This window comes from Amblyraja radiata, chromosome 38, assembly GCF_010909765.2.
Source record: "Amblyraja radiata isolate CabotCenter1 chromosome 38, sAmbRad1.1.pri, whole genome shotgun sequence".
In the NCBI taxonomy this organism is placed as follows: domain Eukaryota; kingdom Metazoa; phylum Chordata; class Chondrichthyes; order Rajiformes; family Rajidae; genus Amblyraja; species Amblyraja radiata.
In genome coordinates this window covers 5,244,276-5,268,071 of record NC_045993.1, presented here as the reverse complement: position 1 = coordinate 5,268,071, position 23,796 = coordinate 5,244,276, and the positions used below count along the sequence as shown (strand labels likewise).

The 23,796-nt window shown below is 48.3% G+C and overlaps 2 protein-coding genes across 2 annotated transcripts in view; one reads left to right on the top strand and one right to left on the bottom strand.

Annotated features, from left to right (window-relative positions):
- Positions 1 to 7,415: 7,415 nt before the first annotated feature.
- slc25a38 (solute carrier family 25 member 38) lies at positions 7,416 to 21,485 on the bottom strand. Its single transcript, XM_033013539.1, has 9 exons — positions 21,164 to 21,485; positions 20,764 to 20,826; positions 16,065 to 16,186; positions 15,165 to 15,249; positions 14,374 to 14,447; positions 12,867 to 12,972; positions 11,016 to 11,184; positions 9,913 to 10,079; positions 7,416 to 7,665 (listed from the first exon to the last, which is right to left on the bottom strand). Exons 2-9 carry the CDS (start codon positions 20,776 to 20,778, stop codon positions 7,543 to 7,545), a joined length of 861 nt encoding a protein of 286 aa, XP_032869430.1. The 5' UTR covers positions 20,779 to 20,826; positions 21,164 to 21,485; the 3' UTR covers positions 7,416 to 7,542.
- A 2,006-nt stretch (positions 21,486 to 23,491) lies between these two features.
- LOC116967032 (tetraspanin-4-like) overlaps positions 23,492 to 23,796 on the top strand; it is a 34,189-nt gene continuing 33,884 nt past the window's right edge. Inside the window, exon 1 of the mRNA XM_033013473.1 lies at positions 23,492 to 23,638. The gene's annotated coding sequence lies outside the window, so the exon portion shown is untranslated. The remainder of the gene's footprint in view (positions 23,639 to 23,796) is intronic.

The window sequence follows — 23,796 nt, the reverse complement described above, 5'->3', positions numbered from 1 at the left end:
CTTTTCTTCCATTAATTCTTTAATTCTGGGAGAGGCTTTAAAAGTTTTGAAATCTGTAGCAATTGTCCACCCGGGTCCAACATTTCTGCTAAGAAAACTTCCTCAGTATTTCTCCACCCAGGGGATAGAGAAAAAGGTTAAATGTATCCTCGATAAAGGAGGAAGGCTGTTAGCACCCAGAGGTGACTGGTGAACCCACAGTAAGGTTCTCACCAAGACCAGAGAACTAAGCAGATCAAGTAGAGAGAGCAGTAGAGTTGCTGCCTTACTGCGCCAGAGACTCGGGTTCGATCCTGACCATGGGTGCTGCCTGTAGGAGTTTGTAGGTTCTGTAACCGTGTGGGTTTTCTCCGGATGCTTTTGTTCTTCTCTCCCACATTCCAAAGACGTGCAGGTTTGTAGGTTAATTGGCTTCTGTAACTTGTCCCTACTGCGTAGGATGGAACTGGTGTATGGGAATCGTTGGTCAGTGCAGACTTGGTAGCGGAAGAGCCTGTTTCCATTCTGTATCTCTAAACTAAACAAAGTTTAGGTTTTAATTTTGCTTTATTTTTGTAAGAGATGGGGGCTTATTGAGCCAATTGTTGTTCTGCTGATCTTGGGATTCTTGGTCCTCCAAAATATTCCAAATGGAATTTAAACTGGAGGTGGTACCTCATGGTGGTACCCCATCTCCACCCTCCCCCACACCTCTCTCCCTCTCCCCTCTCCTCCCCCACCCCTCTCCTCCCCTTCTCCATCTCCCTCTCCTCACCCCTCCTCCTCCCACCCCCATCCCTCTCTTCCCCCACCCCCCTTCCCTCTCTCCCTCCGCACCCTTCCCCCAACCCCTCAGTCCCTCTTCCACCTCTCCCCCTACCCATCCCTCCCTACTCTCTCCCTCCCTCCACACTCTTCCCCCTCCCCTCCCTCCCCCACACCCCTCTCTCCTCCTGTACCCCACCCCTCTCTCCATCTCCCTCTCCCTGCCTGCAGTCATACACAATAATAATAAACAACAAAACATACAATAAACACAAATTAACACCACCAGTGAGTTCACCAAGCACCTCCTCACTGTGATGGAGGCAAAAGTCTTAGTCTCTTCCCTCCTGCGTTCTCTGCCACCCTCTTGATTCTCATTTCATTCTCTTTCCTATCATATTTTATGTTTGCAGCTCCATAAAAGTCTCCCCCCCTTTTACAAGAGATCATTTTTAGGTACTCAGCAAAAAAACAAGTAGCTTGATTCGGGGTGTTGGCCCAAAACTCTGACCATTCCTCTGCCTCCACAGATGATGCCTGACCTGCTGAGTTTCTCCAGCAGCTTATTCTTTACTCCACATTCCATCATCTACAGTCTCTTATGTGTTCAGGTCGTCAGCCTGGCTTGTGAAACTTGTAATCCCGAGTCAGTATGGAAGTCTAAGATGTGTAGGAAAGAACTGCAGATGCTGGTTTAAATTGAAGGTAGACACAAAATGCTGGAGTACCTCAGCGGGACAGGCAGCATCTTTGGAGAGAAGGAATGGGTGACGTTTCGGGTCGAGAAGTCTGAAGAAGGGTCTCGATCCGAAACGTCACCCCTTCCTTCCCTCCGCAGAGATGCTGCCTGTCCCGCTGAGTTACTCCAGCAATTCATGTCTACCAGTCTGATAAGATGTTCAGTAAAAGGTACCTTTGGCTGCACTTTCTAATAGATTATCTGAAAGGTGATTAATACAGACCTTTGACTGACTTCTGTCAACTGAACCTTGGACTCATTTGGTAATGTTCAGTAAATGCAAAGGATGGTGAGCTGTGCAAAATTATTTGCATCAGGGAGAATAACATGTAGATCCACCCCTTGCAAATCTGTTCATTGAATTATGCACCAGATTTGCAATGGAATAATTCAGCATCACCAACATTATTGTACTCTTATTATAATTATGGGTGGTGGATGATTAGATTTAGTTACTCTCTCTCCTTTACTTCAGAGATAGCCAGCACCGCACTCAGTTCATGTTTGTTGCTGGTACGTTTCACCATTAGGATCCTCGAGGGTAATGCCCAAGTCCCCCTTAGGAAACCTGAACGGAAACCTCTGGAGACTTTGCGCCCCACCCAAGGTTTCCGTGCGGTTCCTGGAGGTTTTTGTCAGTCTCCCTACCTGCTTCCACTACCTGCAACCTCCGGCAACCACCTGCAACCTCCGGGAACCGCACGGAAACCTTGGGTGGGGCGCAAAGTCTCCAGAGGTTTCCGTTCAGGTTTCCTAAGTGGGACAGGGGCATTAGGGTACTCGGGGCAACCCCTGACGTACAGACAGATAAACTCTTTCCAAAACCTTATCAAAAATGGAAGAGAAAGCCTCCTGAAGGGTCTAAATCAGGGGTGGGGAACCCTTTCATGTTGGAATGTCGCATTAAGTTAGCTGTAATCTAATAAGGCCGCATCCAAGATACTTCAAAATTTTGTTAAAATAGCCCTCAGGACTTACTAATGTTTTAATTGTGGCCGTCAGTCGGGGAGGATTATTTCGTTGAATCTTCTTTTAATCTTTGGTATTTTAAATACGTTCATTTTAAGATTAAGATAAAAAGTATAAATGACGTACAAAAACATATTAATAAAAATAAAAGGATTTGTTCTACAAAATTTGGATTTATTCAAAAGGCCGCACTTAATGGCCTCGAAGGCTGCAGGTTCCCAACTCCTGGTCTAGATCTAAAACGTCACCTATCCATTTGCTCCATTTCATTTAGAGATACAATGCAGAAACAGGTCATTTGGCCCACTGAGTCTGCGTTGACTGGCTATCCCAGTACACTATCTACACACTAGGCACGATTCACAATTTTTACCTAAGCCAAATTAACCTGCAACCCTGTACATCTTTGGAATGAGGGAAGAAACTGGAACACCCGTGGAAAACCCACGCAGGTCCTGGGGAGAACGTACAAGCTTTGTATAGACACCACCTGTAGGCAGGATCAAACCTGGGTCTCTGGTGCTGTTATGCCCCTGTCCCACTTAGGAAACCTGAACGGCAACCTCTGGAGACTTTGCGCCCCACCCAAGGTTTCCGTGCGGTTCCTGGAGGTTTTTGTCAGTCTCCCTACCTGCTTCCACTACTTGCAACCTCCGGCAACCACCTGCAACCTCCGGCAACCACCTGCAACCTCCGGGAACCGCACGGAAACCTTGGGTGGGGCGCAAAGTCTCCAGAGGTTTCCGTTCAGGTTTCCTAAGTGGGACAGGGGCATCTACCGCTGCACCACCTCTGTGTTTTCGTTCAGTTGCCATCAATTGACCACATTTCACACACCAATATAAAAACATAAGATGATGAAAATACACAACAGGTCTGGCAGCATCCATGAAGAAACTGTCAACGTTTCTGGTCAAAGATCACTGACGGGAAACATTAATATCTACAAACGCTGAGTATTTTCAGCATTTTTCTGGTTTTATTCCTGGTTAGCTGCAGTCATTTGCTTTTGTCATCATCATTTACTGTGTTATCCCAGAGATAGTTATTGCACGTTTTGTCAGGTCAGGTTTATTGTCCTATGCACAAGTATAGTGAGGTACAGGTACATTGAAAATCTTGCTTGCAGCAGCATCACAGGCACATAGAATCATTCAACATTATACTGGTGGTTTCATTCAACATTGGAACATTTCATGTTGAACATTAAAATTAATAATCAGTAAAAAAAAGCCGAGTTATAGGTATGTTTGGGGAGTGTGTCCTTAATGATCAGGCTTAGATTGAGTGCATCATGGCAATGATCTCTGCAGCAGCCTCACGGAGATCACCAAGGCTCGGGTATGGGACCCCAATTATGCCTCCACACAGCACTGAGCCCACTTGAATGATACTTGGATGGGCCAGGCTAGCTCGGGAACATTGGGCTGCAGAAAGGGAGGAGATTTAGCAACCACCCCCGGAATAAACCACATATTCAGGCTGCATGATAACAATACCTAGGGTTGGTATAATGAGACAGCTCTGTTAGTACTAAACAAGAATTTAAAAACTTAAAACCTACAACTTGTGTAGGAAGCAACTGCAGATGCTGGTTTACACCAAAGACAGACACAAAATGCTGGAGTAACTCAGCGGGACAGGCAGCATCTCTGGATAGAAGGAATGGGTGACGTTTCGGGCTGAGACCCTTCTTCAGATCCATCTACAACTTATTTCTCATGAAGCTTTTTTTTCCCAGTAAAGGGGGGTTTGGCAGCATTGTGTGGCAGCATAGAAATAAAAGCTCAATACAGATTTCCCAGGAACAGCCAGAGATCACAAGTTTGATGTCCCCAGTTCATGAGGCAATTCCGTGTCCCTCACCATCTTCCAGTCCCGCCCCAAGACCCATCTCTTCACCTCTGCCTATCCTTAGCCCCACGTCCCCCTCCCTTTTCATCTGTGCATTAATTGCCTCATATTGTGTTTTGAATTGAATTCTGTCTTTACTTTGTGTACTAGTCATGTCTCTACTATTTATTTCATTCCCCTTACATGTTTTTCCTCTACCTGCTAAATTCTTGTAAGGTGTCCTTGAGAATCTTGAAAGGCGCCCATAAATAAAATTTATTATTATTATTATTATTATTATGAGGCAACAACGCCCATTCCTGTCAACCTGACTCATTGATTCACTCTGAAAGCAAGAAGCATAGAACAGCTGGAACTGCCTGGGCAACGGTGGATTGGACTGGGCAGGTTCACGAGATAACATGGTACTTGGCAGGAAGATCACAGCTTTAAAGCTCAATACTGGACTGTAGCTAATAGCAGCTCAAACATCTCCATTAGCCCTTTCCTGCTACAATGCTGTCAACAAAGCATGGCAAGGGGATGGGAGATTGCAACCTTCACGTGGTTCAACAAATGCACAATCAAATAAGATCAAATAGAACAAGTTGTGCTATAACTTTAGGCTGTGCACGCCATACACAAGAAGAAGAAGCATGGCAAGATCCTCCAACATCCCCCCCCACACACAGAGCCCCTCACTGGCTGTGTCAGTCTGCAAACCCCACTCCAGTACACACCTTCCGATCATCAGTACTGGAAAGCTGAGCTCACCCCAACTCTCCCCCCCTCGCTACAGGCATCTCACCTTTGTACCAGTAACCAACACTGGCACCACGCCAGGTGAAGCCGATTCCTGTTCAAAGACCCATTCATTCTGCGTCATACTGGAACATTACAGCTAACACAGTCGATTGCATAACATCCTACAGTCTATTAACTGTGGTTAATGTCTCACTGGGAAAGGAGGATTAGAATTACACGTCTCTCTTTCCAAACATTTTTAACACTTTCCAGTCAGCATAATGATAGTTGGTGTCAACTCATAATCAGGCAAACACGAACTGAGATTAATTATGCCGCAATAAGAATACACCACTGGAAGATATATAAATCAGACTTCTAATAAAAGCAGAGAAAAATACACAAACTGCGGTAGAAACTCAGTTGGTCTGGCGGCATCTCTGGAGGACATGGATGGGTGATGTTTTTAGGTCAGGACCCTTCAGACTGATGGGAGTGGGGTGGGAGGAGAAAGCTGGAAGAGGGACAAGGCCTGGCAAGTGATAGGTGGGTACGGGTGAGGGAGGCTTTTGATCGTCAGATGGACGGAGTAGACGACAAAGGTAGTTAGACAGGTACGTGGAAATGACAGGTTTGGAGTGATATGGACCAAAGGCAGGCAGGTGGGACGAGTGTAGCTGGGACATGTTGGCCGGTGTGGGCAAGTTGGGCAGAAGGGCCTGTTTCCACACTGTATCACTCAATGACTCTAAAGGCTGGAGATATAAAGGAGACAAGAAGGATGTAAGATTGTGAGAAGAAGAATAAAATGCGAGGCTCGAGGAAGGGATATCGGTGGAAGGGGACAGGGGAAAAGGAGAGCGAGGTAGTGGGAGAGATGGGCGTGCACCTGGATGGGGCAAGGGGGGGAAGGAAGGTGGAGGGGGAACCATCTCCTTCCCACCTGCCCTTTGCTGCCTCTGCCTTCTGCTTGGTGTTGTCACTCTTTGCCCCATTGGGAGTGAGGCAAGGATGATTCTACACAACTCTCCATGCCCTCTGTACCTTGGAGATGAAACCTGCACGGAAAGGTGGCCAAGCGCTGGGTGAGGGTGTGTTAACAAAAGGACAGGCTATTCTCTGAAGAAAATAAGCCTTGGGGCAGGAGTGAGATTACAGGAATCCAAAGGCAGAACACTTTACCAAAGCTTGGGGGGTGGGGGGGGTGTGTGGTTTGAGGAGAGCTGATTATCTCCCTGGGGGAAACGCTGAAAGCCGGCCGGCCAGCAGTAAGGTGGGGATAGGTAGGGGATCCCCATCTCCCACTGCTCAGGGACAGGGTTAAACAGGGACAACTGCCTGTGAATCACGCTTCTAGAGCTGGGGGATCTACCACTGGGGATGAGACTGACCGCTACAACGAAAACTGTGACCAATGTGACGGGCTGAGAACCGGGCATATTCTCGCCCTGACCCAAAAATATCAACCCCACGTTCAAGAGACCAACCCACCCACCCAACGGCTACCATGCCCAAGATAGACACATAAAGCTGGAGTGACTCAGCGGGACAGGCAGCATCTCTGGAGAGAAGGAATGGGTGACGTTGGGGGGTCGAGACCCTTCTTCAGTCTGCCATACCTACATCTCCAACTCCCCCAGTCAGAGCAAGCTTCACTGTCCCATTCTGCATGATCAAGCTGGGAAGACATGCAGACAATTCAACTTTGGTGGGAATCACAAGCGACACACATGCAGGCGATCGCAGGAGGACAATTCGCAGGAAACAGAGGTTCATTTCCCCACCCCCCCCCTTGTCTTTCACAGGTCAGGGGAGGAGAAGACGCCTGTAGCCATCCCATTGATGGTCCATCTCACACTGTGGACCAGGTCTGTTCTGATGCGGATAGCTTGGGATGGCAGGAGACAGCGTATTCACACACAGGTATTCATTAATAACGTGCAATTGTTTAATAGGGCAAGCGTTGTGAAGATTTCCACGCTGCGCTGTGTGTGTGTGTGTGTGTGTGTGTGTGTGTGTTGTCTCACACACGCAAGGTGAAGTCTCTCCTCCACTCTGTAGTTAACTGGGCTTTGCCACAATCAGCAGGAGTAACAAGCTCAGCCTCTGCCAAGTGTTCATGCCTGGAGTTGGAGTATTTTAACAACCTGCTGTTTGGTTTCCACCATCTCAAGGCCAACAGCCCTGAGAAACACAAGCTAATCGGGAACAGATCGGGCAGGGTCCAGTTACAAGCAGGTGCACCCTGGCTGTTACATAACATCAGTGGAACAGCACAGAGTTCGAAGTTACGGAAAAATGTGCACTTCTGCCAGGAATTCGCTGGCCCGTGGAAACACTGTGTAAACTTCACTCTGCTATGAAGCCAGTTTTTTGTTTTTAACCATAGAAAAAGTACCACTGTTCACGCTCAAAAGGCCGCAAGCCATTTGAAGTCTCAGCACACAAAACTCCAGTGAGATGGTCCCTTCTCTCCATTAGCCAACGGTTCTTTCCTTTCACTGCTCGGCTCTTCACGACTTGAGGCCCAGCTTGGTCATCATCTGTTCGTAGACCGTCCAGGCCATGGCCGCCATGAGGGATCGGCGCAACGATCGAGGAACGGCGCCGCGGAAAAACCCCACCAAGCCGTGGTTCTGGGGAGCAACGAGAGGAGAGTCAATACTTTGGTGCAACGACCAGGTTCAGGAATAGCTACTTCCCCACAGCCATCAGGCTATTAAACTTGGCTCAGACAAAACTCTGAACATTAATAGCCCATTATCTGTTATTTGCACTTTATCAGTTTATTTATTCATGTGTGTGTATATTTATATAATGGTATATGGACACACTGATCTGTTTTGTAGTCAATGCCTACTATGTTCTGTTGTGCTGAAGCAAAGCAAGAATTTCATTGTCCTATCAGGGACACATGACAATAAACTCTCTTGTCTTGAGTTTGAATCAAAGCAACAACCCAACACCAATGAGCCCAAGACTCAACTGTTCCCCATGCTATTCAGTGGAGGACTATTCCAACACTCCACTAAACTGCCTCTCCCAACTCACCAGGAACTTTACTGCCTGTGTCATTCACTCGTCACTCCTCTATAGGATTGGTAGCCATTCTATAAATACCCACTGGTTTTAAATTCTCACTATTATTATCAAATCCCCCCACGGCCTTGCCCCAACCTATTCTTTGTAACTTCCTCCAACCGTACAACCCTATGAGATACCAGCATTCCACCTCCGTCCATTCCTCTACCTTCCCCAATCTTTCATTCCCACATGAGCAGCCAATGCTTTAGATGCTGAGGCCATTCCCACACGAGCAGCCAATGCTTTAGATGCTGAGGCCATACGTTCTAGAATTCTATACTGTAGATTGCACTGTTTACGAAATAATTTGGAAGCGTGGTGGAAACCCCACTGCTGCCGGGACGAGTGCAGCTTTCTCGGTCAACGCAACGGGATCGATTGGCAGACCACACGCTAAATATTTCTCTCCCTCCACCACCAGTGCACAATGGCTGAAGCAAGCACCAACTCAAAGCTTCTTCAAGAGCATCTCCCAAACTCGTAAACTCTGCCACTATCAATGATAAAGCAGCTTCCATTAAGCCACACTTTCACCCCCCCAAGCTCTCCTCCACATCACAGTCTGCCCCGACTCACTAATCTGCTTCATTGTCGTCGAGTCCAAATTATCCAACAGGAGAACAGTCTGTGGTCATTCAGAGACCACCAAGGTAATCGCTGCGCCCCCTGGTCCTGGACTCTCCCACTAGTGGCAGCATCCTCTTCACATCCGCTCCGTCCACACCTTTCACGATTCAGTAAGTTTCAATCAGGTCCTCCTTCCTCCTTCCTCCTAAACTCCAGCGAGCAGAGGCCCAGCGCCGTCAAACATACATCACATGTTAACCCAATCATTCCTTCTGAACCGTCTGAATTTTGTAGTCGGCAGGGCAGTACTTTGCATATCGCCAACTTGGACAATTTTACATTTTTATCAAGCCAATTCCTGTGGGCTCCTGGGGTCATTCTTGTCTAAGTTGGAGGATGACAAGAGGTCATGGAGGCCAATGGGCAAGGGACAGTGTTGGGGGCTCCAGCACTATTTCAGAATTAAGTTTACAGAACAGAACAGCGGAGGCAGGGAAAATGAAAAGCATATTTTCAAGTACCTCTGAAGAGAAAGCATTTAGAAACATAGAAAATAGGTGCAGGAGTAGGCCATTCGGCCCTTCGAGCCTGCACCGCCATTCAATATGATCATGGCTGATCATCCAACTCAGTATCCTGTACCTGCCTTCTCTCCATACCCCCTGATCCCTTTAGTCACAAGGGCCACATCTAACTCCCTCTTAAATATAGCCAATGAACTGGCCTCAACTACCTTCTGTGGCAGAGAATTCCAGAGATTCACCACTCTCTGTGTGAAAAAGGTTTTCCTCATCTCGGTCCTAAAAGACTTCCCCCTTATCCTTAAACTGTGACCCCTTGTTCTGGACTTCCCCAACATCGGGAACAATCTTCCTGCATCTAGCCTGTCCAACCCCTTAAGAATTTTGTAAGTTTCTATAAGATCCCCCCTCAATCTTCTAAATTCTAGCGAGTACAAGCCGAGTCTATCCAGTCTTTCTTCATATGAAAGTCCTGGCATCCCAGGAATCAGTCTGGTGAACCTTCTCTGTACTCCCTCTATGGCAAGAATGTCTTTCCTCAGATTAGGAGACCAAAACTGAACGCAATACTCCAGGTGTGGTCTCACCAAGACCCTGTACAACTGCAGTAGAACCTCCCTGCTCCTATACTCAAATCCTTTTGCTATGTAGGATCCATTTGAAGATATATTAGAAGCGAAGGGAGGAACATTTGGAGTCAAGTGGCTGTACCTCAAAGATGAAGACGATGGTGTGTCTAACTTGCCGATGCTTTTCGGGAGAGAGCTGCATGTGTGTCTTCACCACATCTGCTGGCTGCGTCACCATGGAAGCCAAAATGCCCGCAAAGATGCCACAGCCGAAGTTGATCAGAGGGAGAATTGGCGTCTGGTACCTGTCTGAACAGTAAAGGGGAAATTTAGATTAGTTGGGCCTTCTCCAGCCCCTGTTCATTACAACGTGACAAGTTTACAAGAAATTCCTCGTGACAAATGGCGCAACATTAACACCAACTCCACAAACCAGGGCCCCGCTTAGGAGATGTGCTGGAATACTCAGGGTAAAATGGAGAGAGTGGATCATTGCCTTACTCTTAGATAGATAGATAGATAGATAGATATAATTTATTGCCACACAGCCAGGCTGGTGGAAATTTGGGTTGTCTGCAGCGATACAATAATAAAGAACACACAACCACAATAAAACTATAACACAAACATCCACCACAGCATTCATCACTGTGGTGGAAGGCACAAATTTTTCCCAGTCCTCCTCCATTTCCCTCCCGTGGTCAGGACCAGAGTCCAGAGTCAGTCCAGGATCGGCTCTTCCTCACCAGAGACCGCGGCTTTAAGTTGTTGTAGGCCGCAGACCGGCGGTCAAGATTTAAGTCCCCGCCGCAGCCAGAAGCACCGTAGACTGCAGGGCCGGCGGTCGAAGCTCTCCTCCAGGGGTGATGGTAAGTCCATGCCGGACCCGCGGTAGAAGTCGGCCGCGGGCCGGCAGTGATGGCTTCTTCTTCCCCCGGGTCCCCAACGTGAGATCCCGGGCTGTAGACACCGCACCCGCTGGAGCACCACAATATTGCACTCTAGGGTCTGAAGAAGGATCTCCATCTGAAACGTCACCTCTTCCGTATCTCAAGAGATGCTGTCTGACCCGCTGAGTTACTACTCCAGCAATTATTTTGGTCCATCTTCGGTTTAAACCAGCACCTGCAGTTTCTTCTATGCAATGGTAACCAAAGATACTAGAGGAGCTTTGATGGTAATCAAGCCTGTATCAAACAATGACTCCCCCCCACACCCACTCCAGCACCGTACATCCACACGTACCTTCGGGTACTGTTCTCTTGGTCTGTGTGTAGAACATGAGGTAAATCCCAGAGAAGGGGGCATCGCGGAGTAGTGTGGCTGTCAGTCCGCTGAACAGTGCCCGCGCGCCCTCAGTCTTGTAGATATTTCTCAAAGCACTGAACACGCTTTCGTACTGAAACTTCCCACTCTGCAGGCACAGAGGCAAATCGTAAGGCATTTTCTTTCCCCCTCTCCTGAACTCCAAACACACTTCCTGGCGCCCCACATCCTGCAGTGTCCATCTACAGGAAACTACTGTAGGAACAACCGGCAAGATCTATACCACAAGGATACACGTCTTTCAAATCCCAATCAATTGGAAGCATTTTGTACGAGGGGGGAGGCTTGCATACATAATCCACAATCTATGGAGCATTCAGGTGAGACGTTTGGTTTGAAGAAGGGTCTTGACCCGAAAGGTCGCCCATTTCATTTCTCTAGAATCTACACCAACCAATTGATTGCCCATTCACACTAGTTCTACGTTGACCACTCTCAGGGAGCATTTTGCACAAACCAATTAACCTACAAACCCACATGGCTTTGGATGTGGGAAGAAATCAGAGCACCCAAGGTCAGGGGAAGAACGTGCAAACTCCACACAGACAGCACCCATGGCCAGAATTGAGCTCAGGTCTCTAGAACTGTGAGGCAACAGCGCTAATAGCTACATCACCGTACGTACCACATGAAGCGGGGAGGAGTTGGTGTGGGGTAGAAAGAGACACATGGCGCTGAGACACATGCCCTGTCCGCATTAACCAACCTGATCTCCCGGTGGCTCAGCCCTTCAACTCCCGCCTCCCATTCCGAATCCGACCTCTCTGTCCTGGGCCTCCTCCATGGCCAGAGTGAGCACCACCGGAAATTGGAGGAGCAGCACCTCATATTCCGCTTGGGCAGTCTGCACCCTAGCGGCATAAACATTGAATTCTCCAATTTCCGGGAGCCCTTGCTGTCTCCTCCCCTTCTCAGCTCTCCCTCAGCCCTCGGGCTCCTCCTCGTCCTTTTTCCTTTCTTCTCCCCGCCCCCCCCCCCACCACCACCCCCACCCTACATCAATCTGAAGAACGGTTTTGGCCCGAAATGTTGCCTATTTCCTTCGCTCCATAGATGCTGCTGTACCCGCTGAGTTTCTCCAGCACTTTTGTCTACCTGTCAGCCGAGCCACTGTGCTGCCCACTAAATTGACACTTGGTGTCCTTGTTCAAGAAGGTTTTAAAGATTCCACAGATTCTATCCAGAGAGTCTGCCCAGCACTTATGACAAAATCCCCCACAACACAGTAACAGAGCTGCTGTATTTTTTGGCTGCCAGCTCTATCCGTAAAACAAGTCTTTACATCCCAGAATGTCACTGAATGTGGATTACATATTCAAGTCTCTGCCGTGAGTCTCAAACCCATCGCAGGTGATTGATTGGGATTTGAGGGGTCCTGAAACATTGGGTTTCAAAAATTTCAAAAGTTCTTGCCCGTTGTTCCAAGAGGCGACACTGGAATCCCGCAAGAACATAAAACAAAATATCATTAACAAGGAACGCCTGAAGTGTCCCGACCCGAAACGTCACCTATCCATGTTCTCCAGAGATACCGCCTGAGTTACTTCAACACTTTGTGTCTTAAGATGTTCCATTTGGCTGTCAAAGAGTTTTGGGGCGTTGAGAGGCCACGAATCTGACCCTACAGATGAGGTGTCTTTCTTCACACTGAGTCAAGCAGCCACATGTGCAGGAGCATTGGGTAAACGTGGCCCTGGCCCACCCACCAGTGCCTGAGGGACATCCATCGAACGGCCGTGAAATCCGTCCAGCACCCGGGGAGGAACTCACCTCGTATCGCGTCTTCACCACGGTTACGGGCAACATGCAGACGCCCGCTACTGTGCGAGCGCTGGCGCCTAAAGCCACCGACTCCAGTGCCGAGGGGCTCCTCTCGCTGGTGACGAAAAACAGTTTTTAAGACACATGGGAGAGGCGTCACCCCCTCCAGAGGATGGATGGCGGGGGTCTCGTGGTACACAGCGCCCTGGGAGCTTGGGCACTCGCCACCGAATGCCCCCGACGCTGCCTATAATGGCTGCAGTGTCTGTGCTCACTCACTCGCAGGCTGTGTGGGAATATTGCCCACGGCATTTCCCATATCCCTCCCACGTGGCTCCTGGGAGTGACGCAGCTTCCTTCAGGAACATATTTCACTGTTACAGTCCAACAGCGACCCGCTCCGGTGTGTGTAAACCACCGTCAGACATCACCCACAGGAGCTGTATCAAACACTTCGCTACTCTCTCTATCTCTCTCTCTCTGTATGAAGTTTAAAAACAGAAGACCACCAGCCCTCCCCTCTGGAGACGCTCTAAACCTTGACATTACTACCACCACCAACACAGGAGACAGAGGTCCCCCTTGTAGCAAAACTGCATAAGCAAACTCTGCACCAGGAGTGAAGGACCCTCCGCCCTTTTCCACAAAATACATCCACAGAGTAGATAAAACACAGAATGAAAAGCTAAAGAAAAAAACCTATAGATGCTGGAAATCTGACATATAAACAGATGATCTTGAGAGATACTCAGAGGTCAGGCCGCACATCTGGGAATAGAGGTTGAATCGATGTTTGATGAAAGTAATCCAACTCACTAACTAGTATTGCTCGACCTGCTGAGTTTTTCCAACATTTAGTGTCTTTAGGGTAGAAATAAAATGTTGGATATGTAACGTTCCCCTTGCATGTCTTCATCAAAGGCCCCCCTCCCCCCACGGCTAATAAACCACAGCATTTTCTTGGTTGTCTTATCAAACACCCTCATGGCAGGTACAATGCCCTGTGCCGTTATACAACGTGGGATTTTCTCAGAGTAAAGCTCCCTGGACATTGTCCCATCTAATTTTCCCAGGGTAGATAAAACATGAATTAGGAAACAGAACAAGGCTTCTTCCAGTTTGCCTATTTAAGTACTAAGAGGTCCCAGGGAGACAATGCATAGTTTTAAACTCCCTTTACGCTGTCAGCAGACATAGCATGGGTTGGATTATGGCATGAAGCTCCCCGAGTGCCTCAGCCCCCAAAACGTTTCAGGGGTGATGGGGAGAAGGCAGGAGAATGGGGTTCGGAGGGAAAGATAGATCAGCCATTATAGAATGGCGGAGTAGACTTGATGGGCCAAATGGCCTAATTCTGTGGACTATCACCCATGAACGTTTGAGTGAAGCAGAATTTCACGTTGAGCTTGAAAAGTCTGTCGGGACACTGGCTTCATCCCGGGTTAGATCTGTCCTCCAGTTCCAGAGGTGGATGGTTAACTTGGTAGGGTATCGTCAGCTCGGCTCGCCTGCTCACCTGAAGAAGTGCTGCTTGGTGGAGTAGAGCGTGCTGAAGTAAATGCCAACACCGGGGATGCATCGGACAAATGACTGCAAAGAGGAAGGAAAAGAAGGATTGAGTCTGATTTACACCCTATGCCCCTGAGGGTGCACATGTTGAACCATATACCACCAACAAATGTAGGCACTATCTTCCACCAGCCCTCAGTTCAGAGATACTGAGGCCAACCGATTCATTCATAAGGATGAGAGGGTATCTCATTGAAAAAGGATGAGAGGGTATCTCATTGAAAAAGGATGAGAGGGGATCTCATTGAAAAAGGATGAGAGGGAATCTCATTGAAAAAGGATGAGAGGGGATCTCATTGAAACATATAAGATTGTTGAGGGCTTGGACACACTAGAGGCAGGAAACATGTTCCCGATGTTGGGGGAGTCCAGAACCAGGGGCCACACACAGTTTAAGAATACACGGAGACAAGGAAACACTTTTTCTCACAGAGATTGATGAGTCTGTGGAATTCTCTGCCTCAGAGGGCGGTGGAGGATGCTTTCAAGAGAGTTAGATAGGGCTCTTAAAAATAGCGGAGTCAGGGGATATGGGGAGAAGGCAGGAACGGGGTACTGATTGGAAATGATCAGCCATGGTCACATTGAATGGCGGTGCTGGCTCGAAGGGCCAAATGGCCTCCTCCTGCACATTGTCTATTGTCTATCCCATAACAAGTGAGCAGCAGACACACCATTTTAACAACATTTATTACAAAGCAGAACATCACAGAGGGACCTGATCCATCACCCTCTTACCGGAGAGACACCTTTCCACAATCCAATGATTCTCTCTGTGCGAATAACATTCAGCAAAATGGCGATCATTCCAACTCGCCCAGATCTAGAGTAAAGATAAATAAATTCCTCTCAACAAAATGTCACCAAGTGTTGACGTGCTGTGTACATCAGATACCGTCTCTAACACAGTCCCACTGTTCTATCCAGGTCAGAACATTGGGTTCCATCACAGGTACTGCCCTCCCCACCACAGGAATCGCTGGCTCAAAAAGGCATCCAATATCATCAAGGACTCGGACCTCCCTGGCCACGCTCTCATTTCATTCCTGCCGTCAGGAGGAAGGTAAGCAAGCCTGCAAACCGTGACCTCCAGATTCCCACTGATTCACAACCCACGTCCGTGGCCTCAGGCCCGTTGAACAGTCTGTTTAAGAAAGAACTGCAGATGCTGGTAAAATCGAAGGTAGACATGAAATGCTGGAGTAACTCAGCGGGTGTGGCAGCATCGATGGAGAGAAGGAATTGGGGACGTTTCGGGTCGTCTCCTTATAATAATAATAATGGATGGGATTTATATAGCGCCTTTCTAATACTCAAGGCGCTTTACATCGCATTATTCATTCACTCCTCAGTCACACTCGGTGGTGGTAAGCGACTTCTGTAGCCACAGCTGCCCTGGGGCAGACTGACGGAAGCGTGGCTGCCAATCTGCGCCTACGGCCCCTCCGACCACCACCAATCACTCACACACATTCACACACAGGCAAAGATGGGTGAAGTGTCTTGCCCAAGGACACAACGACAGTATGCACTCCAAGCGGGATTCGAACCGGCTACCTTCCGGTTGCCAGCCGAACACTTAGCCCATTGTGCCATCTGTCGTTCCAAATCTTATACCCCCCCACCGCCCCGGCGTACCCATTGACGGAGCTCTGCACGGTCTGTAGGCGAGTCTTCACCAGGTCAAGGGGCTGGAAGAGCAGCGTGGAGCAGGTCCCACTCAGAGAGCCGCACATGAAGGCCTTCAGCACCGGGTGACACTGGGGGATGTAAGGCAGAAACAACATGAACAGGCACTACTCAAATTACAAACTAAAACCAACCACCCAGGTCCTTTTCCATCCTCCCTGTTCAATGGTGGACCACAGTGAAAACTTCAGGAAGAGTGCGTAAAGACCCAATTGGTCCCCATTGGCGTTTATGCTTCTTACTCAGCGGTGTAGGCGGCACAGTTGCTGCCTCACAGCGCCAGAGACCCAGCTTCAATCCTGACCACAGATACTTGTCCGTACAGAGCTTGTCCTTTTCTCCGAGATCTTCGGTTTCCTCCCACGCTCCAAACACGTGCGGGTTTGTAAGTCGATTGGCTTGGTGTAAAATAAAAAGTGTTCTCTAGTGTGTGTGGAGTGTGCAAGGTCGGTGTGGACACGGTGGGCTGAAGGGCATGTTTCTGCTCTGAATCTCCAAACTAAACTAACATTCTCCTCTCACTACTCATATGCGAATAGTGACACCGAACAAATTCTCATAGAGTCATTGAGGTACAGGGCATGGATACAGGCCCTTCGGCCCAAGTTGTCCATGCTGGCCAAGTTGGCATCCGGGCTAGTCCCATTTACATGCATTTGGGCCATATATCTGTCCAAATGTCTTTTGTTGCAAGAAAAGACCTTTCTTGCCATAGGGCTTCAATTCATGTCCCAGGTAATTCACTCCTCCCCCACTGGGAACTGCTTCTTTCCATACGAAGGGTTTCGGCCCGAAACGTTGCCTATTTCCTTCGCTCCATAGATGCTGCTGCACCCGCTGAGTTTCTCCAGCATTTTTGTGTACCAGCCAATACTTATATCAGTCCACCTCACTATAATCTAAGTTTCAAAGAGAACCTCCTATTTATCCCAACACCCAGGGCTGCACGCTATGCTCCTGCTGTGGCTGAACCAGTGTTCCAGAAAGATTCATTACGACTGCTCCTTGCTCATATACTATGCACATAAACCCTGATCCCTCTGAAGATAAAACACAAAATGCTGGAGTAGCTCAGCGAGACAGGCAGCATCTCCGGAGAGAAGGAATTTGTTTCGGGTCGAGACCCTTCTTCAGACGGTGTCGGAGAAGGGCCTGGACCTGAAACTTCACCCATTCCTTCTCTCCAGAGATGCTGCCTGTCCCGCTGAGTGACTCCGGCATTTTGTGTCTATCTTCGGTTTAGACCAGCATCTGCAGTTCTTTCCTACACATTTCACATATGTTCTGCAACGAGACCCGGGTGTCCTTATACATCAGTCATTGAAAGCAAGCATGCAGGTACAGCAGGCAGTGAAGAAAAGAGAGAGTTAGATTTAGCTCTTAGGGCTAAAGGAATCAAGGGATATGGGGGAAAAAGCAGGAACCTATTTTCTATGTTTCTCTACACATCTTTCAACAATTGTTTGTGTTCAGGTTGGGATCACATCAGGCTGAAGGGTACAGATTCTGAGTGCACAACAGTAAATCCTGGCCGACAACTACAATCCCGGTACAACCACGGTTGTGCAGTGTCAGTCAGTCCTTCTGACTGCCCCCAGTACAGAGGCTACTGCACGGCCCTGAAACTGGACACCAGCTCAACATGGCCAATCACACAGCCAGGAAAGGGGGGGTGTGAAAAAGGCCGGTCCAGTCTGTGCCTGTGAGAGAGTGCAGGGGAGGGGGGGGGGAGAGACATAGAGAGAGACAGGGAGAGAGGGAGAGGGGGGGGGGAGAGAAAGAGAAAGATGAGGTAGATTGATAGGATAGAGCTCTCTTGGATCTGTCTCTTCTTCTTCTCTCTCTTCTGACTCTTTCTTGTTTCTCTCTTCTCTTTCTCCCGTTCTTTCCCTCTTCTATCCTCTTCTTTCCCTCTCGTTCTCTCTCTCTCTTCTCTTCTCTTCTTCATTTCTCTTCTCTCGTTCTCTCTTCTCTTTCTCTCTGCTTTCCTCTTTCCTCTTCTCTCTCTTCCTTCTGCTCTCTCACTTTCGCTTAGGTCTCTCTTTCTCTCTCTCTCCTTTCTCCGTTACCTCTCTCTTTTCTTCCTTCTCCCTCTTTGTCCTTGTCTCTTAGGTGTAGACTGCACTGAGCTACGCATTTATTTTCCTTTCTGCTTGTGTCGCAGAGCTGAATAAGTCGTAGACAACTGCACTGCCTGCTTCACTGTTCTGCTGCATTAATTTGCTGCAGCTTTGATCTGCAGGTTCCCAGAAGCACAAGGCCGTGGGCGACCTTGCACACGGAATCACCAGCTGGGGAAGGGACAGGTGCAGGGCAGACCAGTCCCAGCCCAAGGTCAACATGGCTGTACCGGCCGCACTCCAGAACCAGCAAGACCACCTCCACCTGCCCTCCACGAGGCCAAGCAACTCCCCTCTCTCTCATGCTCTGCCCAATAATTTTAGTTTAGTTTAGAGATACAGCGTGGAAACAGGCCTTTTGGCCCACCGAGTCTGCACTGACCAGCGATCCCCGCACACTAACACTTTCCTATACACTAGGGACAATTTATCAATATACCAAGCCAATTAACCTACAAACCTGTACGTATTTGGAGTGTGGGAGGAAAGCGGGGAAAAGTACAAACTATAAACAAGAAATTGCAGATGCTGGTGTAAGCCATTTAGAACGGAGATGATGAAAAACTTTTTCACCCAGTGAGTTGTGAATCTGTGGAATTCTCTGCCTCAGAAGGCAGTGGAGGCCAATTCTCTGGATGCTTTCAAGAGAGGGTTAGATAGTGCTCTTAAAGTTAGTGGAATCAAGGGATATGGGGAGAAGGCAGGAACGGGGTACTGATTGTGGATGATCAGCCATGATCACATTGAATGGCGGTGCTGGCTGGAAGGGCCGAATGGCCTACTCCTATTGTCTATTGACACAAAGTGCTGTGCTGGAGTAGCTCAGTGGGTCAAGCAGCATTTCTGAGTGGTGTTTCAGGTCGGGTCGGAACCGAAGAAAGGCCCCACAACCCGAAACGTTACCCATCCTTTTTCTCCAGAGACACTGACCATGATGCTAATGTAACTAATCCCATCGACACGGTCTCTATCTTTATATTTCCTGCCTGTTAATGTGTCTGACTCAATGTACCTTCAATGTTGTCATCGTTTACCACTTCTGTTTTTATTTTAAACTTCAATAATATTTTCCTGTAAAGTTCAAAAGTGTTTTAGTGTCATATGTCCCAGAGAGAACAATGAAATTCTTACTTGTAGCAGCACAACAGACCATGTAAACATAGTACACTGTAAACTAGATGAGAGAAAAATAAGTTCAGTGTGTGTATATGTACACGTACACACACACATATATATATATATATACACACACATATATATATACACATACATATATATACATACACAAAAAGTCAAGTCAAAGTATCCTTTATTGTCAAAGTATATATATATCATATATAGATCACACACATATATATATATATACACACACACACATATATATATACACAAACATATACACATACACACACAAATATACACATACATATATATATACACACACACATATATACATACACGCCACACATACATATATATATATATATATACATATATATATATACACATATATATATACATATATATATATATATATATATATATATATATATATATATATATACACACACGCCACACATATACATATATATGTTCAGAGCATATTTGAGATTGTGAAAGGTATGGAAATACAAGTTGTGCTTTCTTTCAGTAAACAAACATGATTCCACCTTCCTGCACTACGCACGCCAGTGGTTGAGAAATGTATTTCCAATCTTACCGGCCTGCACCAGTTCCACATGTGTGACAAGGGAAACCAAACTTGGCTTGGAAACCTGACACACGCCCGTCACACCCCGAGCTTTCCCCGTATACCGAGCATTCGTTCCACTGCTGTTGCTTCTTGTGAGTCAGCTTATGCCATCGACTCTGGCAAAGGTCATCTAATGTAGCAGATACCAGCGATCACAGACAGAGACTATGTTAGCTGCCTGGTCAGAGACAATTTGTCACCTTAGTCCCAATATTCCACCAGAAAGCATTTTATCGGCATGCTGCATCACAGCACGGTTTTGGAACAGCTCCGTCCAAGACAGCCAGAAATTGCAGCGAATTGTGGACGTAGCCCAGACCATCACACAAACCAACCTCCCTTCCATTGACTCCATCTACACCTCACGCTGCCTCAGCAAGGCCAGCAGCATAATCAAGGATGGATCGCATCCTGGCCACTCCCTCTTCTCCCCTCTCCCATCGGGCTAAAGGTATAGAAGTATGAAAACGCACACCTCTGGATTCAGAGACAGTTTCTTCCCGGCCGTTATTAGGCAACTGAATCATCCTACCACAACCAGAGAGCAGTCTTGGACTACTATCTACCTCTTTGGTGACCCTCAGACTATCTTTGATCGTACTTTACAGGCTTAATCTTGCACTAAACGTTATTCCCTTTATCATGTATCTGTACACGGTGGAGGGCTCGATTTTAATCATGTGTTGTCTTTCCACTGACTGGATAGCACACAACAAAAGCTTTTCACTGTACCTCAGTACACCTGACCATAAACTGAACTCAAACATTCACTCACCAGAAAAACTTCCATCTTCTCTTTCTTCCTCAGGACTCGATCCCGGATCAACGTCCTCAGCTCCTGATCCATTTAAACAAATGAAGGAAAACTATAAAATCCTTCGAGTTAAAGGGAGATGAACGACAATGTTGCCTTAGCCCAGAAGCTCAAAACCATCCCTGTCACAAATATGCACTAGTTGCCAGAGGGCTATCGGTCCCAGGCTATTAACTTGTCACATGAGGCAGGAAGATAAAATGTAATTTAAGGGTAGAACAAAGACTGGACTATTGGTCCCCCATTAAATACAAATCTAATTTCCCTTGCTTAATGGGTTTGATCCAAACTGAACACAACTTCGTTTTGTTGTTTAAAATTCTTAGCAATTAAAATTGAGGGCAAAGGGCGACTCAATTACCCGCTGACTTGGACTTCCTGGTTCTGGTTCACTTCCTAGTCCAGGGATGGGATCAGATCCCAGCACCTGGATGTGATCTCAGATGGGATGAGAGCTCCGGTCCCGGGATGAGTTGCAGTTGCTGCTGCTGCTGCTGCTGATCCCGGTCCAGGAGGTCTTGGTCTTGGTCTTGGAGCGGGGTTTGCTGGTGGTCCAGGTCGGGACGAGTCGCTGCCCCTCAGCTGTCTGTGGCCGCGGCGCTGGAACACTTTGTATCAAAGATTGTATCGCCTGAGCCCAATGTATCCACTCGCTCGCTCGCTCCCGCCCGCCCGCCCGGTGGATACAACCGGTTCCAGCTGCTTCTCCACGGATGCGCGCACAGGGTCACCGCGCCCCCTGGCGGCCCCAAACAGTCACTGCACCCTTGTGCACTGGTCTGTACCGCCCCCTGGCGGCCCCAAACAGTCACTGCACCCTTGTGCACTGGTCTGTACCGCCCCCTGGCGGCCCCAAATAGTCACTGCACCCTCTACACTGGCCTGTACCGCCCCCTGGAGGCCTCAAACAGTCACTGCACCCTCTACACTGGCCTGTACCGCCCCCTGGAGGCCCCAAACAGTCACTGCACCCTCTACACTGACCTGTACCTCTATACTGGCCTGTACCGCCACCTGGAGGCCCCAAACAGCCACTGCACCCTCTACACTGGCCTGTACCGCCCCCTGGAGGCCCCAAATAGTCACTGCACCCTCTACACTGGCCTGTACCGCCCCCTTGCGGCCGAAAACAGTCACTGCACCATCTACACTGGCATGTACCGCCCCCTGGCGGCCCAAATAGTCACTGCACCCTCTACACTGACCTGTACCTCTATACTGGCCTGTACCGCCACCTGGAGGCCCCAAACAGCCACTGCACCCTCTACACTGGCCTGTACCGCCCCCTGGAGGTCCCAAACAGTCACTGCACCTTTACACTGGCATGTACCGCCCCCTGGAGGGCCCAAATAGTCACTGCACCCTATACACTGGCATGTACCGCCCCCTTGCGGCCGCAAACAGTCACTGCACCCTCTACACTGACATGTACCGCACCCTGGAGGTCCCAAACAGTCACTGCACCATCTACACTGGCCTGTACCGCCACCTGGCGGCCCCAAATAGTCACTGCACCATCTACACTGGCCTGTACCGCCCCCTGGCGGCCCCAAACAGTCACGGCACCCTCTACACTGGCCTGTACCGCCCCCTGGCGGCCGCAGCTGGTCGCCCTGGCGGCCGCAGCTGGTCACTGCACCCTCTACACTGGCCTGTACCGCCCCCTGGAGGCCCCAAATAGTCACTGCACCCTCTACACTGGCCTGTACCGCCCCCTGGAGGCCCCAAACAGTCACTGCACCCTCTACACTGGCCTGTACCGCCTCCTGGCGGCCACAAACAGTCACTGCGCCCTCTCCCACTGACCAGTACCGCCCCCTGGCAGCCACATGATGCCATTGCACCCTTTCAACGGACATCTATGCCCCTGGCGGCCGCAGACATTCACTGCACCCTCTCGCACCGACCGCTATCTCCCCCTCTCGGCCTCAGGGCGCCACTACACCCTCTCCCATCGACTAGTACCTCCCCCTGTTGGCCGCAGACAGTCACTGGATCCTCTCAATGGATCACGAGCTCCCCCGCCGACTGCAGATGGTCACTGCACCCTCTCCCTCCAACCAGAATCTAAACAAAAGCTCGCTGCAGTTAAGTAACATTATCAATTGTTTATGCTTTGTGATGTTGAAATAAAATAAATCAATTGGAGCAAAATGTAAATTAAAAAAAACACTCAGGGTGAATTTGTTGAAGGAAAGCGAGTGTTTAACAAGGGAATGTAAAATGATGAGGTGATGGGAAAATTGCAGGGATTGACATTTTTAAAGGTCTCACTGGACTGGACCCAAGAATAAAATACTGCTCCCCACAGTTCACCACTTCATAATTCTTCTATTAAGATGCCGTGCGTTAAACTGTACAGGGAAACGACTTTTAATTTAATTCCTCAAAACTTGAATGTTTGGTGTAAATATATTGCTTATTCCTAACACATAATGCGTACATGTTCTAAACATTTAGTTTTCTGTATACATTTTTGTACATTTTCTTGTCTGTGTTTATCTTTAAGAGATTTACTTCGGTTGAAAGTGTTTATATATATATTTTTCTCATTAAAATACTTCAGATTGGCTTCTTCCTGGAAAGATGCCCCTGATTTTTCAAACTCCCAATGCACCCCCCACCAAATCGAGAACTTTTTTTCAATTTCATTTACTCCCCTCTCGCTGTGTCCTCAAACCACTGAGATTGAAGTCATTTCCATTCCCACCCACTTCCGCCTGTCTGTAACTGAAGGCAGGGATTATACAAACCCAGACCCTCAGCAGCCTCTCTGCAGAGAAGAGATACGGCTGGATCTGCTCAAAGATTGCCTCCTGGAATCTCGGAGTTGCAAGTAAGGCATTGACTGTTTTTACACACAGAGAGGGGGGAAACTGTGCTTGTGATTGTTCTCAGTGTTTCTCAGACCAACTTTGTTACGGGGCAAGTCAAAAGTAATAGAGAAAAAGAAAGATTTTTTTTAAAGTGCTGCAGTAACTTAGCGGGTCAGGC